The sequence below is a fragment of the Oenanthe melanoleuca genome, chromosome 12, assembly GCF_029582105.1.
Source record: "Oenanthe melanoleuca isolate GR-GAL-2019-014 chromosome 12, OMel1.0, whole genome shotgun sequence".
Taxonomy (NCBI): Eukaryota; Metazoa; Chordata; class Aves; order Passeriformes; family Muscicapidae; genus Oenanthe; species Oenanthe melanoleuca.
The window spans coordinates 343,462-361,864 of NC_079346.1; the positions used below are offsets into that span (position 1 = coordinate 343,462).

At 56.1% G+C, this 18,403-nt stretch overlaps 1 protein-coding gene across 1 annotated transcript in view; it reads left to right on the plus strand.

Moving 5' to 3' along the window:
• Positions 1-1,414: 1,414 nt before the first annotated feature.
• Positions 1,415-18,403, plus strand: part of SRGAP3 (SLIT-ROBO Rho GTPase activating protein 3) — a 66,272-nt gene continuing 49,283 nt past the window's right edge. Inside the window, exon 1 of the mRNA XM_056501688.1 lies at positions 1,415-1,676. Within this exon, the coding sequence (XP_056357663.1) occupies positions 1,610-1,676 (67 nt within the window). The 5' untranslated portion in view covers positions 1,415-1,609. The remainder of the gene's footprint in view (positions 1,677-18,403) is intronic.

Consider the following 18,403-nt stretch of genomic DNA (forward strand, 5'->3'; position numbering starts at 1 on the left):
ATCCCATCCCATATCCCATCCCATCCCATCCCATATCCCATCCCATCCCATATCCCATCCCATCCCATATCCCATCCCATATCCCATCCCATATCCCATCCCATCCCATCCCATCCCATCCCATCCCATCCCATCCCATCCCATCCCATCCCATCCCATCCCATCCCATATTCCCTGCAGGGGATGCAGCAGCTCACCTAGGGACTGGTACAGCTCTCCAGTGCTCCACAAAGCACTGACCCACAGCCACTGTCCCTGTGCCTTCCCCGAGCTCCCTGTGCTCTGCCTCTCCCTGTGCCCAGTGGGGCTCTAGCACAGGTTTTGCTCCCCCTGAGCCCCTTGTTCCACCTCGAGCTGGAGTAACGCTGCTCAGCCCGAGCCTGGGCCTCACATTCCCCGGAAGAACTGGCTTTTCCTCCCTCCTCCCCAGGCCTTTCCACAGCCACTGAGATGCAGAATGCTCCTCTGTGCCGCCTGCACGCACTAGGTAAATTATTTGTGTAATGTGCTGGAGTTATTTTTTAAAGTTGGCAGAGGGACTGTGAATCATCAAATCTCCCTGAATTCACTCCTCACAAGACACCCATAAAAGCCCCCATTGTGTGGAGCAGCGATGGGAGCTGTGGTGGAGCCGGGCCGGCCAGAGGAGCCGCTCAGCCGGCGGGATGTGCGGAGCCGATCGCGCATCGCCCGCCCGAGGCTCGGGTGTGCCCGCGCACTGCGGGGGCTCAGGCTGGTCCCAGCGCTCAGCTAGGGCCCGATAAAGCGCTTCTACCGAAACGATGCTTTCTGCTTTTTGCCTCAATTTTAACAAGTGACAAATCTGCTCCAGTGCACCCGCGCTGTCCCAGCGGTGACCGGATGGAGCCGGAGCCCCGGGCTGCGAGGGGCCGCTCCGGGACGGGGATCTGCGGGGAGAGCGGGGGGAGAGCGGGGATCCCGGGGGCCGAGCGGGGATCCCGGGGTTAGAGCGGGGAACCCGGGGGGAGAGCGGGGATCCCGGGGAGAGAGCGGGGATCCCGGGGGCAGAGAGCGGCGGATCCCGGGGGCAGAGAGCGGGGATCCCGGGGAAGGAGAGAGCGGGGATCCCGGGGAAGGAGAGAGCGGGGATCCCGGGGGCAGAGAGGCGGATCCGGGGGCAGAGCGGGGATCCCGGGGGGAGAGCGGCGGATCCCGGGGTTAGAGCGGCGGATCCCGCAGCGGGGCGCACACACAGCAGTCCCGCCCGGCGGCACCGGCGCTGCCCGAGCACCGCGGGTTCGCCCGCCGGGGGCGCGGCCGAGCCGGGCCGGGCCGAGCGGAGCCGGGCGCTGCGGGGCCGGGGCGGGGCCGGGGCGGGGAAGCGGCTCGGGAGCGCCCGCCCCGCGCCAACCTGAGCGCAGGAGCGGCGCCAGGGCCCCGCCTCGGCCGGCGGCGGCAGCGGCTGCGCTCGGCTCGGCCCGGCCCGGCTCTGCCCCGCCCGGCTCCGCTGCGCGCTGTCCCCGCGGTGCCCCGGCCGAGCGCGGTGTCCCCGGTGCCGCCAATGCCGGCGGCCGCTGGTGGCGGCGGGGCCGCGGCCGGGTGAGGCGGCGGCGGAGCGCGGCGGGGCCCGCGCCCTCCCTCCCGCACCATGTCAGCGCCGGGCAAGTTCAAGAAGGACAAAGAGATCATCGCCGACTACGAGGCGCAGGTCAAAGGTGCGGAGCGGGGCCGGTGCGGGGCCGCCTTTGTGTGCGGGGCGGGGCGGGATCGGGCCGGACCGGCCGCGGGGGCAGCGCCGCGCCCCCCGCCCCTCCCGCGCTGCGGCAGCGGGGCCGCGGGGCTCGGGGGGAGCCGGGCAGCGCTGCGGGACTGCGGGGGGAGCCGGCCCTGCCAAGGGGCTCCGGGGGGAGCCGGCACTGCCCTGCCAAGGGCCTCGGGGGGAAACCGGGCACTGCCCTGCCAAGGGGCTCCGGGGGAAACCGGCCCTGCCCAACGATCCGAGCCCATCGCCGTGCGGGGCGCCGGTGATGGGCTCGGCTCGTTCGGGCCGGTGATGGGCACGGCTCGTTCGGGCCGGTAATGGGCTCGGCTCGGCTCGTTCGGGCCGGTGATGGGCTCGGCTCGGCTTGTTCGGGCCGGTGATGGGCACGGCTCGTTCGGGCCGGTAATGGGCTCGGCTCGGCTCGTTCGGGCCGGTGATGGGCTCGGCACGGCTCGTTCGGGCCGGTGATGGGCTCGGCTCGGCTCGTTCGGGCCGGTGATGGGCTCGGCACGGCTCGTTCGGGCCGGTGATGGGCTCGGCACGGCTCGTTCGGGCCGGTGATGGGCTCGGCACGGCTCGTTCGGGCCGGTGATGGGCTCGGCACGGCTCGTTCGGGCCGGTGATGGGCTCGGCTCGTTCGGGCCGGTGATGGGCTCGGCTCGTCCGGCCCCGGGGCTGCGCGGGTCCGGAGCGCTACTCCCGGTGGGAGCGCATCCATCCTGCGGTCCTTATGTAAGGGAGGTCGCCCCGCTGCTCCGGCCGCTCGCCGCCAGCCCCGCAGTCATTATTATGCAAGTGCCGGTGGTGGTGCGGGTGCGGAGCTGTGCGGCAGGCGCGGCGTTCCTGAGTGTTGGAGAGGAATAAAACCGGAGGTTGTGTCTGTTGACACCGCTGAGCATCAAATCCCGGGCTCCAGGTTAATTGTTGTTTCGGAGGAGGGCTGGTGCCTGTGACACACGGCAGCCCTGCAGCTCAGGGAAGGGCTGGAGGCACAGGGCAATGAGCCAGTGTAACCTTCTGGCATTGCACACCCAGGGATTTTCCTGTTGGTACCAAACCGCATTAATGGGCATTTCTGGATAACCTAATAAATCTGCTCCTTATTGCAGTAATTGCTAATTCTGTTAGCTGATGACAGCTCCTTTTCCCACCCTCAGACAGAGGATACTGTAAGCTGCTTCCTTCTTGCCTTTTCCTTACATTGCTTTCTTCAGTCCCCTCGCTATTATGTATAACCTGCTCCACTCTCCCTTTGCTTGCTTGTTTTATGTGGATACGTGTTCCCCACTTCATTATATTCAAGTCCAGGACATGGTTAATTAAAACTGTAACACAGCTTTTCTGCAGATTAACTTGTGCAAACTCGAGCGCTTCCATTTTTCTCGAGAGCCCGGCTCAGCTGGTGATGGCTGCTCTGCTCAGGCTGGGCTCGGGAAAGTCTCTGCCTAACTGCGGCAGCGTGATGCCGAGGGAGGGTTCTGGGGAAGGGGCTGGCTGTTGGTTTCGTGCCATTGTTTACTTGCGTGAATCTCAGTCTTTTGTAGCTGGCCTCGGAGAGTGACGGAGCAGTCACAACACGCCCTGCTCGGTGCCAATTACCTTCCTGCTTGTGTGTAATTTGGGCAAATTGATGTTATTGCACCCTGCAGTTAAGCAGATGAAATATTCTTTTAGTCTGTGGTATTGTTCATTTCATGGGAGGGGATTTGTTCGTTTCATGGGAGGGGATTTGCGTTTGCTCCCAGGGACTGTCCCCTGGTTTCGCGTTATTCTCGGAGATGTCCTGGGCTGGGTGATTGCTGCTGCTCGGGTTTTGGGGTGCAGAGGGGTCACTGGGGGCAGGGCTGGGGTGAGCTGTTCCAAAAGCTTTGCTGAGGATGTCTGCAGTGTTTTTCTGTGATTGTTGTTTGTGACTGGCGTGCTCGGGGCCGTGATCATTCTTGGCCTGGCCTCTGCAGCCTCATGGTTTCCATATGCAGGCGGTTGGTGCTGGAGTGTGTCGGGGTGTTACGCTGCACCAGGGTCACGTTCTGTGCAGCTGGAATGCACACGGCTTGCTGATGGGCCAGGAACAATTTCTGTATGTTGTTCTGTGCATAATTGCACCTCCAGGGATGTCTGATTCCTGCTGTAGGCTTGGTTTGTGTTTTCACCTGAATAAAGGCCATTCTTACCGCCTTCTGCCAGGGAGTGGCTGTTTCTGGGAGGTGGGCAGGGCCAGCCCATGTGTGCTCCTCTGAGGAGGTGCCAGCTCCATCCCTGCCCACACCGGCTCCGGTGCAGGGCCTGGGGTGACGTGCTGAGTGCAGGTGAGATGCTCCAGTGCTCCCAGCTGTGGCTGCACAGCATCCCTCGCTGTCACCCCTGTGGGGTCCAGGGGGTTCTGCTGCTCCCAGCCTGCTGAGCTGTGGGAGGAGGACAGCCATCCGGGTTTGGAGGGATTGGTGCACAGATCTGCTGAGGCCTGTGCTCCCTGCCTGAGCAGGGGCCTGAGCAGCAGGACAGCAGCTGGTCACTGCATTTGTGGGGACACAAGGAAGGCTGCTGGCTGAGGATGCTCTGAGAAGGAGCAGGGGTTTTCTGTGCTCAGTTCTGTGTTGAGTGTGCCAGCCTGGCCTGGGCCAGGGTTCCTGATCATGGAAACCTTCTCTGAGGCTGTGGCAGTGACCATGAACACCCCCCTCCACTTGTGCAGAGCCTGATCTCCTGGCTTGACCGAAGGATTGGATGTAGGCTACCTCATTATCCCAGATACCCTGTTGATTTTCTTCAAGGATTGAGTCATTACTCTATTCATATCTAATCCCTTGCTACCCTCGTGGAGACAGATGCTCAGATCTCCAGAGAAAGACTGAAATGGAAGAGAAACAGGGATAAAGAAGAGGGGAAGTGGTGGCAAGGGGGACTAACAACCAAAGTGTTGATACAGAACTGCTGAAATATGGAGATGATAATAGATGAAAATTTGAAGCAGTGGTCTCATACTAGGGAGGATGGGCCTGGAATCTGAACACAGTGCTTATCCCCACAGCAGGGACAGGAACATGGGAGGCAGAAAGGTGAAAACCCTGCATGAGAGCTCCAAGGCAAATGTTAGCAGGGATGGGAGAGAAGTAAGCCAGTGAAGCTGCACTGGAGATGTGTTTGAGGAGGTCAGAGAGGGCTGGAGGTGGGCAGGGAGCTGACAGGACACCTGGTGTGATACACAGGAGAGAAAAGCTGCTGAGGCTGATTTCAGAGGGGTTTTGCTGAAGCCTCTGGCTCTGGTTGTTGGAACCAGTGGGGCTGGGATGGCTGGGGGTGCTGCAGGCTGGGAGCCGAGCCGTGGCTGTGTGAGATGGGGAGCAGCAGGCTCAGCTGGGCACTTATCTCCCTGCACAGGGCCATGGACTGGCCATGGTCACCCTGTGCCTCCCTCCCTGCCTGGAGAGTTGTCTGCTCCTCTCACGGGGGAAGGAGTTGTCCTGAAAACGCTGGGAAAGATAGTGGGGGCGTGTGAGGTGCCTGTGGGGGCGTGTGAGGTGCCTGTGGGGTGTGTGAGGTGCATGTGTGAGGTGCCTGTGGGGTGTATGAGGTGCCTGTGGGGTGTGTGAGGTGCCTGTGGGGGCGTGTGAGGTGCATGTGGGGGCGTGTGAGGTGCATGTGGGGGCGTGTGAGGTGCATGTGGGGGCGTGTGAGGTGCCTGTGGGGCGTGTGAGGTGCCTGTGGGGCGTGTGAGGTGCCTGTGGGGGTGTGTGAGGTGCCTGTGGGGGTGTGTGAGGTGCCTGTGGGGCATGTGAGGTGCCTGTGGGGTGTGTGAGGTGCCTGTGGGGGTGTGTGAGGTGCCTGTGGGGCGTATGAGGTGCATGTGGGGGGCGTGTGAGGTGCCTGTGGGGGCGTGTGAGGTGCATGTGGGGGCGTGTGAGGTGCCTGTGGGGTGTGTGAGGTGCATGTGGGGGGCGTGTGAGGTGCATGTGGGGGCGTGTGAGGTGCCTGTGGGGTGTGTGAGGTGCATGTGGGGGGTGTGTGAGGTGCATGTGGGGGGCAGGAGGGCCCTGCTGGGCAGGGAGGGCTGGGGGCTGTTCCTGGGGGTCTCACAGAGGGCAGGGGCTGGCAGGGCCTGGCTGCTGCAGGGTGTGTGAGGCTCTGGCCAGTGTCACTCTGCTGCTGGCAGTGGCAGAACGTGACTGCTGCTGTGTGTGCTGCCTGTCCCTGAGCTCTGCAGGGTGTTTGCTGCCTGTCCCTGAGCTCTGCAGGGTGTTTGCTGCCTGTCCCTGAGCTCTGCAGGCTGTTTGCTGCCTGTCCCTGCCCCTGCAGGCTGTCTGCTGCCTGTCCCTGAGCCCTGCAGGCTGTTTGCTGCCTGTCCCTGAGCCCTGCAGGCTGTTTGCTGCCTGTCCCTGAGCTCTGCAGGCTGTTTGCTGCCTGTCCGTGAGCTCTGCAGGGTGTTTGCTGCCTGTCCCTGAGCCCTGCAGGCTGTTTGCTGCCTGTCCCTGAGCTCTGCAGGGTGTTTGCTGCCTGTCCCTGAGCCCTGCAGGCTGTTTGCTGCCTGTCCCTGAGCTCTGCAGGGTGTTTGCTGCCTGTCCCTGAGCTCTGCAGGGTGTTTGCTGCCTGTCCCTGAGCTCTGCAGGCTGTGTGCTGCCTGTCCCTGAGCTCTGCAGGGTGTTTGCTGCCTGTCCCTGAGCCCTGCAGGCTGTTTGCTGCCTGTCCCTGAGCTCTGCAGGGTGTTTGCTGCCTGTCCCTGAGCTCTGCAGGGTGTTTGCTGCCTGTCCCTGAGCTCTGCAGGCTGTGTGCTGCCTGTCCCTGAGCTCTGCAGGGTGTTTGCTGCCTGTCCCTGAGCCCTGCAGGCTGTTTGCTGCCTGTCCCTGCCCCTGCAGGGTGTTTGCTGCCTGTCCCTGAGCTCTGCAGGGTTTTTGCTGCCTGTCCCTGCCCCTGCAGGGTGTTTGCTGCCTGTCCCTGAGCTCTGCAGGCTGTTTGCTGCCTGTCCCTGCCACTGCAGGCTGTTTGCTGCCTGTCCCTGAGCTCTGCAGGGTTTTTGCTGCCTGTCCCTGCCCCTGCAGGGTGTTTGCTGCCTGTCCCTGAGCCCTGCAGGCTGTTTGCTGCCTGTCCCTGAGCTCTGCAGGCTGTTTGCTGCCTGTCCCTGCCCCTGCAGGCTGTTTGCTGCCTGTCCCTGAGCTCTGCAGGCTGTTTGCTGCCTGTCCCTGCCCCTGCAGGCTGTTTGCTGCCTGTCCCTGCATGCAGGGCTGTCTCAGCTCTCCTGCACACACACAGTGCCCAGGCTTTGCCCAGCCCAGGCTCTGCCCAGCCCAGGCTCTGTCCTTCCTTCTCTGCTGCTTTGCACCCTCCAGCTGCCAGGAGAGGGGAGAGCTGCCCCCAGCACTGCCAGGAGATGCTTGCTGGATGGTACTAGCAAGAAAATACTTCAGAATATTTTCAGGAGACAGGTTTTGTTATTTGCCTTAGCCCTGCAGACGGGAGGGGTGGTGTTAAAAACAAACCCCCATGGGGATATAGCTGCAGATTCACAAGTGCAGACGGGAGCTCAGGGCAGCAGAGATCCTGGGATCAGTTTAACCTGCCTTTTTCTGTCTGGCCAGAAATATAAATAAATGTCTCTCCCTCGTTATGGTCACATGCCTGATTTGTGGCAGCAAAACAAACCAGTTTTAGTTATGCAGATGCAACTGCCTATGGTCCAGCACTGGCAATCTTGCAGAAATTTGCACATTGTCTTGTTGGCTGTTTGATTTTTATTGCTTCCTGCAGTTTTGCCTTAACCCTGGCAGAGCCCAGGTCCCTGTGTGACCCCTGTGGCTGCTGTGAGGCAGGAGCATCCTGTGTCCTGTGGCTGGCAGGTGACATGGTCCTTTGTGATCCTGGAGGAGGGGCTCTCCCAATGGTGCATCTGGCTGCAGAGTGCCAGAGGGATGATTCCTTGACTTCTGGGACTCTTAGTGGCTGTGTAAATTGATAATAAAGCTGGAGTTTTGATGGTTTTAGCATACAGAAACACTACAAAGATTTGCAGACTGAGGCCAAAGAAATGAATGTATTATTTTCCATTTTCATAAAGTTTAGGTTAATTTATCATTGCCCATTAGCTTCCTTTGACTTGCTCTGTTGCAGTAGCTGCATCCCTTCTTTTGTGTCTATTTTCTTTTTCCTACCTTTGCTCAGAAAATGTTGGGCAAATTCTCATGTCAAATGATTTTCTGGGGTCCTGGTTTGCTCAGGGAGGAGCTTTGCTTCCCAGGGAGCAGAGTCATCCAGGCTTGAACCTAGCAGCCCATTCAGTGAAATCCTTCTGTGCAAGGGAAAGGTGCAGTCCTTTGTGGGGCTGGTGGGAAGCTGCTCAGTGCTAATCACAAACAGATAGGAAATGTCTTGGCTTAACGGAATGTTAGTGGGGAGTGTGAGCCAAGGGCAGCCAGTGCCTGGCAGAGCTCAGCTGGCCTTGGTGAGCTGCTGCTGGTGAATCCAGCTGGGACTCTGCTCTGCTCTGCTGGGGGCTTGGTGAGCACTGCTGCACCCTGCTCTGCTTGTTACCTCCCCTTCCCTGGTGTTTGCTCCGTGCCCTGGCAGCTGGGCTGGCCTGGGGTAACAGCGAGTTTAGGTGTCATTCCTGATGGAGGTGAGCTGTCAGTTTCCAGTGGAAACAATTTGAATTTATCAGAGCTATTCCTGCAGAGTGCAAGTGCTGAATGCTTCAGCAGAGGCTGGGATGGGTCAGCATCTCCTGGTGTGAGTGACCAGAGCTCTGTGCAGCCCCTGGGGGTGTCCATCCATCCCGTGCATCTCCTGGTGTGAGTGACCACAGCTCTGTGCAGCTCCTGGGGGTGTCCATCCATCCCCTGCAGCTCTGGTGTGAGTGACCAGAGCTCTGTGCAGCTCCTGGGGGTGTCCATCCATCCCCTGCATCTCCTGGTGTGAGTGACCAGAGCTCTGTGCAGCTCCTGGGGGTGTCCATCCATCCCCAGCAGCTTCTGGTGAGTGACCAGAGCTCTGTGCAGCTGCTGGGGGTGTCCATCCATCCCCTGCATCTCCTGGTGTGAGTGACCAGAGCTCTGTGCAGCTCCTGGGGGTGTCCATCCATCCCCAGCATCTCCTGCTGTGAGTGACCAGAGCTCTGTGCAGCTTCTGGGGGTGTCCATCCATCCCCTGCAGCTCTGCTGTGAGTGACCAGAGCTCTGTGCAGCTGCTGGGGGTGTCCATCCATCCCCAGCAGCTTCTGGTGAGTGACCAGAGCTCTGTGCAGCTCCTGGGGGTGTCCATCCTCCTGTCTGCCTGGCCAGAGCTCAGAACTGCTCAGCAGTGTGTCCAGGGTCCTGGCTGGTCCCAGGGCAGGGTCTGGTGGCAGGAGCTGGGTCCTGCTGTGCTCTGAGGTGCTTTAGGTACCAGAGAAGGTATTTTGGTGCTCTAGGCCTGGCTGTGTTCTTCCCTGGTAGCTGGCAGGTGCCTGAGTGTGCAGCTGGCATTACTTGTCAGGCTGCCTCTCCTGATAGCAATAGAATCTCTCAGCCCTTACTGGAGGCCTGCACAGGCCCTGTTCTGGGTGAGGTGTTGAAGGGCTGTTAGAGTGCAGCACTGATATTGTATCTGCAAGGTGCAGTGTGGAAGTTCTGGGTGCAGTTTCAGCCCCTGTCAGGAGCAGGGTTTGCTCTCCCTTTTGCTGCTCTGTGCAAGGTGAGGGGGAACCCTCCTCCTGGGGCTCCCAGATTTTCTCCTGCCTCCTTAGGGCTGCCAGCCCCTGCCCTGTGGGTACTGAATGCACTTCACACTGTTCACATCTTCAAGAGCCTGATTTGTAAGCTTTTCCCTGGCCTGAGATAAGTTATTTTAGCCTCCCTTTCCCCTGTGTAAGGCAGTTGCAGTGGCTTGGGCAGAGGCAGGCACTGAGCAGTGTGAGAGGAAGTGGAGTACCAGAATAAAGTGAGTGAGTTCATGGTGTGGGGTGTTCTGGGCTGGAGGCAGTCAGGGTGATGGGCTGGGTGTTCCTCACACCAGGGTGCTGGGGAGGGTTTGCTGTCTGTGCTTTGCAGCAGCTTGGGGCTCACAGAGAGGGTGACAGTGCCCCAGGGCAGGGACACACAGCACTGAGCACAGCTGCTGGCATGGCCATGGTGGGGAAGGACAGCCTTAAAATCCTCCTTGATTTAAAGATTGCCCTTGTTTTACCAGCAAAGACAGGTGTGGCAGCTCTGCAGGCACAGGGTTATCAGGGGGGAGCAGAGCAGTGCCTGTGGCTGTGCAGTGGGGTGTCTGTCTGTCTATCTGTACTAGGGGGTTCCCCACTTTGGGAACCTCTGGCCTGGGAGGGATTGGGGAACAAAGAGCTGCAAACTGGGAGGAAGCAGCTGCTGTCAGAGTCTATTGCTTACACATCTTGTGCTGTTGAGCTGCCCTGAGCACTCTGAAGTGTTTGCCAGATTTCCAGATGGGCTTTCATGGCTCTGGAGCTCCACTGGTGCTCAAGGAGGATCTCTGTGCAGTGCCTCAGGTTCTACTCTGGAAACTGCAGTTTGGGAAAGTTACACAGCCACAGTGTCCAGCAGCTTCCAGGAAGAATTTGCATCAGTGTTGGTCGCTCTTCTTGCCTTTGGAGTTGGAGAAGAGTTTTGAAGAGGGCAAGAACACCTTCAGCTTTTTCAGCTCAGCCTTTGGGCTGTCACTAAATGTGTGTGCCTTCCCCAGGCAGCCCTGGGAAGCTTTGCTGCACCTGTAGCAATGGCAGGTGTGCAGGAAATATATCTCAAAGTTAGAGAGAGAATAACAGATAATCTCCAACATCACTTCATTAAATGTCATAATTATTGAACCAGCATTTGCCACGGTTTAGTTTTGGTTTTTTTTAAATCCTATTTTTATGGTATGATTAAAGGAAGACTATTTTTTTTTTTTTTTTTTTGTTTAATACTTTTGGTTTTTTGCTTCTTTCTGCTTTAAACACTCTGGTTATCATAAATTTAATTGTCCAGATCTCAGAATCCTGCAAATTGCTCTAATAGGTTCTCTCCCTACCTCTAAAGATAAAAGTGTGAAACTACAAATTTTTCTTGTCAGCTCTCTGGATCTTTGTAAAAGCACCTGGCTGTGGTTGACCAAATGAGTAACACTCAGGTGGTAAATCCTGTGGGATTGTTCCTTCCTGGAGCATCTCTGGTGTCCTCCCCCATGCAGAGGAGAGGGGGATGCCCTTTGGGATTCTGCTCATCCTGCTGCTTCTGGGGATGCCCCGGGCTGCAGCCCCAGGGCAGGGATTGTTCATGCCTTATGCTCTGTTATTACTGCAGACAGCAGAGCCAGCTGTAGGGCTGGGCTGAAGCTGCTGCTGCTTTCCTCAGGCTTGTATTTTAAATGTGAATATTTAAGAAGAGAGAAGGATACAGAGTGCAATTGACTGGAGTTCAGGAGGTGGAGAACTGACTTTAATGATTCCCATGAAGGGGAGAGGGAGTCTGGTTTTCCCCAAGTCAGTCCAGCCTTGTGGAAGTGTTGCACACACAGGACTGCAGTAAATACCTGCACTTGCTGAAGAACTGGCTTCTCCTTCACCATGACAGAGCCCCAAAGATCTGTTTCCTTCTTGCTGCTGCAGTGTTGCTGTTAGTTTGTTTGAGGAGTTGTTTGTGGTCTGCAGGCACAGAGAGCCCAAGGGGATGTTGTGCCTTTGGAACTTTAGGAGGAGATCATCTCAAGAACAGATCTAAGCTCGAGATCATCAGTTTGATAATTTTAGGTTGCTGGCCCAGTGGTGTGAAGTTTTTCTCCCTGTCAAACGTGCTGATAAATCAGTAGTTGCCTCATGGGAATAACATGGGTGTGGGTAAGGATTGAAGATGCTTCCCCTGCCCGAGGTGCAGAATCCCACTCATGGTGCAGGCTGGTGCCCAGAGCAGCTGGGTGCTGTGTACAGTGTCTGTGTGTGTGAGCTGATGCCTGGGCTCACACTGGGCTCACACAGAGCTCTGGCCATCCCTGCCCGTGCCAGGCTCTGGCCCAGGTAGGTACCACTGGCTGCCCACCCCAGTGACCTCATGGCTCTGACTGGACTAGGTGTGCTGGACTCTCTGTTTAAATCTCCACTCCCTTTTTTCTACATTATGGAAACTGGACTCTCATGGCACTTTAATCATCCAGATTATGGAACTCAGGGACAAGAGATCAGCCTGCTGGTGTGGCAGCCTGAAGCTTTTGTGTTGGCAAAGACTTCAGAGGCAGTGGAAGATTTTCTCTGTGTGAAAACGGGTTAATTGATCTTTGGGAAAAGCCTAAATGGTGATTCATTGGAGACAGCTTGTTAGAGTTGGAAATGTTGAAGATGCAGACTGGAGGGAGCGAGCTCCTGCTGCAGTTCTGCACTATTGGAGCTGCAGAGAGCTCGAGTGGGAGCTGCAGTGCCAGAGGGATGGGCAGGAGGAAAAGCCCTCTGCAGCCAGGTCCTGTGTGGGATGTTGCCTGGAGTGGAATGCAGTGGGATCAGCGGGCAGTGGTTAGGAGCAGATGGGAATGGTGTGAAAAATGCCACGTTGAGCTGCTCAGTGCGGGAGGAAACGCTGCTGGCAAGATTCTCCTGCCAACAGCAGAGAGTATATTTAGCTTTTTCTTAAAGTCCCCATGGAGTGCTCCTGCTTGCCCTGGAAGGCTAATCAGGGACTCCAGACTGATGCTGCTGCTGAGCAGGCGGCCCGTGGCCACTGTGGGGCTGGGGCTGGGGATGGGGGTGGCTGTTCAGGGGATGGGGATGGGGATGGCTGTTCAGGGCTGGGCTGTGTGTCAGGGGCTGGGGATGGCTGTTCAGGGGATGGGGATGGCTGTTCAGGGCTGGGCTGTGTTCAGGGGCTGGGGATGGCTGTTCAGGGCTGGGCTGTGTGTCAGGGGCTGGGGATGGCTGTTCAGGGGCTGGGGATGGCTGTTCAGGGGATGGGGATGGCTGCTCAGGGCTGGGCTGTGATTCAGGGGCTGGGGATGACTGTTCAGGGGATGGGGATGGCTGTTCAGGGGATGGGGATGGCTGCTCAGGGCTGGGCTATGTTCAGGGGTGCCTGTTCAGTGATGTCTCTGCAAGGGTGCTCTGAACCACTGACCAGCAGTCACTTCCACTGGAAGGAGATGTGCCCCCAGCTGATGAAGATGTATTGGGCCTTCTAATAAAATGTTATTGTGGGCACCTGTCCTTGCCCCTGTGTTATTGGGGGGACACTGCTGATTGCTCTGGAAGGGCCCTAAATGACCCTTAAGTGGTGGGGAAATCCTGCTCTGGGCAAAAGAAAGAGAGTTTAATTTGAAAATACGCCCAGCTGCTGTCAACCGTGTCACTGTGGGTTTAAGGAAGTCCCCTGGAGTGGGTGGGATGTCTGCCATGGGCTGTGGTGCTTCATGCCCTTGGGACCCTGTGCCAAAATCCCTCTCAGGTGAGGGGTTGTGCAGTGTTAGGAGTTGTCCTGCAGTAGCTGGAGCCTGTCTGCTGCTCTGGGCTGTCCCTCCTGTGGCAGAAGCCCTTGCTGGTGTCAGGCTGAGGAGCTCAGCGTTTGTCCCTGGCTGTTCCCTGCTCACCAGGTGTTGGCAGGTGGCAGCTCAGAGCAGCCACACTCTGCCCCTGCAGGCTGGAGTGCCGTGGCTGCTGTTGTTCTGCTTTTTGTCTCATGGCCATTTCTGCTCCAAAGTGGGCATGTTTTCCAGAAGGCTGAGTACTTTTTACTTTTGCCATCACTATTGTGTACAGTGAAGCATGCTGGGGCCAGCACAATGAGTATCATGCTTCAGGGTGGGATGTGATTGCTGGGGGATCAGGAGACAGATTTCCCTAAGTGGCTGGGTGTGTTAGAATTTCACCTGCAGCACTGAAGAAATGCTGAGAGGTCATTGGATTCAGTTACCCTGGTGTGTCTGTAAATACCTGTGCAAGGGCTTTGAAACAGTTCAGAGTGTTGGGGGCTGTTTTCCAAGAGGCAGAGCAGGGGCTGGGGCAGGAGGACAGTCCTTGGGAGCAGGAGCAGCAAAATGCCAGCTTAGCCTTTAATCATTCTTGATTTTATTTTCCATTAAATGTTTTGTAGGGGATTTCCTATTGCTCTGTTCTTTGTTACTGCTAAAGTGAATGGGACTTCTACTCTGCTAATAAATGAACATGGAAATCAGGATCTCCACTGTAATTGGATTTTTCAGATAGCTCAGGAAGAGCCTGAGGAAGTGTGGCAAAAAAAAGAGTTTTAATTTGGAATAGATCAAGTAACCTGGGGATCAGACTCTCAGCAGGTTCTTTCAAAGCATTTTTTGTTTCTTTTAACATCCTTGCTGGATCGTGTTCTGAGTGACTCATGGCTTTAAAAGAATTTTTTCCTGCATGTTTTTTCCTGCTTGTGCGCTCTTGACCTACTATTGCTAAAATTCCTAAAGAAATACAAAGTAAACATATTGTAAGTGAAAATGTCACGTTCTAAACCCCTGGAAGTGAAACCATGACAAAGGGTGCTCCCGTAGTCATTGTTCTGGGGGTGGCAGTGAGAGGAGCACTGAAATAACAATAATTGTTCTGTGGGAGAGGTCAGCCCCAAACTGAGGGGGAGTGGAAGAAGAGGAGGACAGAAATGCCCCTGTGCCTCTCCTGCTGGGCACACAGCAGGTGCTGAGCATCCCTGGGACTGTGCTGTGCCTCCTGCTCTGAGCCCATCCCGGCCCCAGCACACTTCTGTGCCAGGGAGGGCAGCCTGCAGCCATGCTCTGCCTTTCTTAAGGCTCTGCTGGAAGGAGCAATTTCACAGGTCACAAAGCCAGAGACTCGCTTCAGAACTGAGCCTTCATGGGGGATTTAGTGGTGGTTGGTCGTGGGAGTAGTCACAGGCTGTGTCCCCAGGATTTCCCTGGCTGTGTGAGCTGGGTGTAGCCCCCTTACCCTGCTGGTTTCTGTGCTTGGAGCCTTGTGGGTGTGCCAGGAACGCACATGGAGGCTGCTCACGTTGTCACTGGGTTTGCTGCAGTGTCCTTGTCTGTGCTGTACATCACAATGACAATGAAAAAGACATTTCTGGTCACCAAGCTAACTACTGAGCCTGCAGCAATTTATGGTGGCAGTACACCTTTGGAAGAAAGAAAATATCTTCAGTGTCCTCTTCTCCCACTTTTCGGGGTGTTCACCAGGCTGCAGGTGTCCGAGTTTGTTGGGAAGAGCTCCTTGTCCCCAGACTGTGTGTGGAGTCTCAGGTTTCCCAGCAGCTTGCCTGCTCCTTGTCAGGTGATCCAGGTGACTTGCCAGGACAGGAGGACAGCAGGTCCTGGCAGCTCTGCACTGCCAGGGTGCCAGCTGTGGCTGCAGGGGCACCCGACATCCTCAGCTTTGCAGCGACCTGGCAGCACCCTGGCAGTGCTGCTGAGCTTCCTGTTCCCCTGCATGGCAAGGCTTGTCCAGGGTGCAGCCACCTGTGTGTCACTGATGGCTCTGCCACTGCCCCCCATGGTTCTGCCACTGCCCCCCATGGCTCTGGTGGCTCTGCCACTGCCCCCCATGGCTCTGCCACTGCCCCCGTGGCACTGCCACTGCCCCCCATGGCTCTGCCACTGCTCCCCATGGCTCTGGTGGCACTGCCACTGCTCCCCATGGCTCTGCCACTGCCCCCCATGGCTCTGCCACTGCCCTCGTGGCACTGCCACTGCCCCCCATGGCTCTGCCACTGCTCCCCATGGCACTGCCACTGCCCCCCATGGCTCTGGTGGCACTGCCACTGCCCCCCATGGCTCTGGTGGCACTGCCATTGCCCCCCATGGCTCTGCCACTGCTCCCCATGGCTCTGCCACTGCTCCCCATGGTTCTGGTGGCACTGCCACTGCCCCCCATGGCTCTGCCACTGCCCCCCATGGCACTGCCACTGCCCCCATGGCTCTGGTGGCACTGCCACTGCCCCCCATGGCTCTGCCACTGCCCCCCATGGCTCTGGTGGCACTGCCACTGCCCCCCATGGCTCTGGTGGCACTGCCACTGCTCCCCATGGCACTGCCACTGCTCCCCGTGGCCCTGGTGGCACTGCCATTGCCCCCCATGGCACTGCCACTGCCCCCCATGGCACTGCCACTGCCCCCCATGGCACTGCCACTGCTCCCCCTTGTCACTGTCCTTGCTCCCCTTGGCTCTGTCCCCAGGTGCTGCCTGCCTGCTGCTGCCCTGTGGGGCTCTCTGCTCTTTAGCTGTTGTTTGCCATCGTGGGAATTACTTGATCTAAAGCCAATTACAGCCTGACAGAGCTGCTCTGCCTGACTTACAAACACACCCATCTGTCCCTGGATTGCCCAAAGTGCTGCCAGAGCAGAGTGAGCCCTGGTGCTGCTGATGTTTTGAGCCCTGGTGCTGCTGCTGTTCCTGCAGGGTTCCTGAGCTGGCATCTCCTGGATCTCTGCTGCTCAGGTGTTCCCTGCAGGACAGGGGAGTTGGTGGTTAAAGCCCTGAGTGCTGTGTGAGCCAGGCACTGAGAAGAGGAGCTGGCAGGTGCCTGAGATGTGAGACTGATTTCTGAGTGTTCCTGGAACTCAACCTTGAAAAGGCTCAAAAAAGGAGAAGAATGAATGGCTGCTGTCAGGACGTTGGAGATAAAAACCATCACATCTGGTAGCTGAAACTGTTTCAGACTATTTCCATTTTTCTATGAATGTTCAGTTGCAGCTTAAAAAAGAACGGAGGCACTATGAGTCAGTTCTGATTTCACCCTTGGGCCAGCAGTTCAAAGCTGAATATAGTGAATTTCAGAAGCCTTCGCTACCAACCTCTGCTCCTTGTTTACTCTGTGTGTGGCCCACAGAGGGGAGAGAGTACACAGATATGTATGTGTATGTTTGTTTACATGTATACAAATACAGCATCAGGAAAACAGGGAATAGTTGACCTCTAAAATAAGTAATTGAGATTAGTGTGTCTGGGTTTTGGTACCTAACTAGAGATGAGTGAAATAGTCATTGTGAGTGATTGATTTGAGACATTCAGACCTGGTTTCGTTTGCAATTTATCTAGGAATGAACTTTAACTTTTATATTTATGAATAATCACTGAGTTTTCTCTGGTTGGCTGAATAACTGAAAATTCATGAATTGGGATTAACTGGCAGTACAGAATACTGCAATCTGTATGAAGACCTGGGTAACATGGAGCTAAATTTTCTGGATTCCTCATCACCGTAGTAACCAAAGATTTTCCATCAGGGTGAGCTGGTCTGGCAGTGAGGGCATTTCCACTTTACCTGCAGATCTCTGAATGCTCTCTGACCTCTCAGCTCAGGATTTTAATACCACATGGACGAAGGGATTTGGTGCTGGGCTTTTTGTAATTGGTGGCTGTTCCTGGCTGAAGCTGGGTCTGTGCTATGGTCCAAGGTTTCCCTGTTCTCAGCAGTGCCTGCTCCTGGTAACAGGTTTTTCATAGGGGTTTTTCTGGGTTCATCAGGGACAGTAGCAGCCCTGAGGCTGTGCCAGCTCCCTCCCTCCAGACTGGGCTGTGCAGCCAGCTGTGAGGTGCTCCAGAGCCTGGCCCTGGGCACTGCTGCTCACATGGGGACTGGGTTAGTTCACTGAATCCAGACAGAAAATCGTGTCCCTGTTGATGGTCTTCTTCTTGAAACATAACTATAGCTCTGTATAATGCAGCTGTTCCTTATCTCAGTGAAATGTCCTGGCTGGAGGCAATTTACTGGTTATAATTTATGAGCAAAGGATCTTGTGACACTTTTTGGGAGAGGGAGAGAGAAAATAATCCATTGAAATTTACAGTAAAGTCGTTAGGATAAACCCTGTGAATTTAAAAAAAGTTCTTTTGCTTATAGTTATTAATGAATCTTTAGCTAAATTTAGGTGAGTTCTTTACACATTCCTTAGCTTGGACAACTTCTCTGCTTTATTTTATTCAGTTTCAGCATTCATTTGAATGAAAAACTCTTAAGTTAAAGGGAGATTTTTTTTTTCACTGAAGTAATTCTGCTGAGTTTGGAATTAATCCCTGGTACGAGACAGTCACATAATAAATAGACATTATTTCAAGGAAATATTAATATGTAGCCTTCCACCTTTTCACTGAGGTGATTGTAATTTTATTCATCATTTACATTTAAAAATGTACAATAAAATATACATCTCAAGTTTGATCTTAGAAGTTCCAGCATGTTAGAAATACTCAGTTATTGGCAGGGGTCTGTCCAGTGCTTTGCCTGGCAGTCAGTCTGTCTGCAGCCTGTGCCTCCCTGGGCTCCAGCCTGTTTTCCTCAGAGGTTCCTGAAGGCTGTGCTGGGATTTTTAATGAGCAGGGAGTGAGCACAGGGCCATGAGATGATGGCAGTGAGCACAGGGCCATGAGATGATGGAGAGAGCACAGGCCATGAGATGATGGCAGTGAGCACAGGGCCATGAGATGATGGAGAGAGCACAGGCCATGAGATGATGGCAGTGAGCACAGGGCCATGAGATGATGGGAGAGAGCACAGGGCCCTCAGATGATGGCAGTGAGCACAGGGCCATGAGATGATGGAGAGAGCACAGGGCCATGAGATGATGGCAGTGAGCACAGGGCCATGAGATGATGGAGAGAGCACAGGCCATGAGATGATGGCAGTGAGCACAGGGCCATGAGATGATGGGAGAGAGCACAGGGCCATGAGATGATGGAGAGAGCACAGGGCCATGAGATGATGGCAGTGAGCACAGGGCCATGAGATGATGGCAGTGAGCACAGGG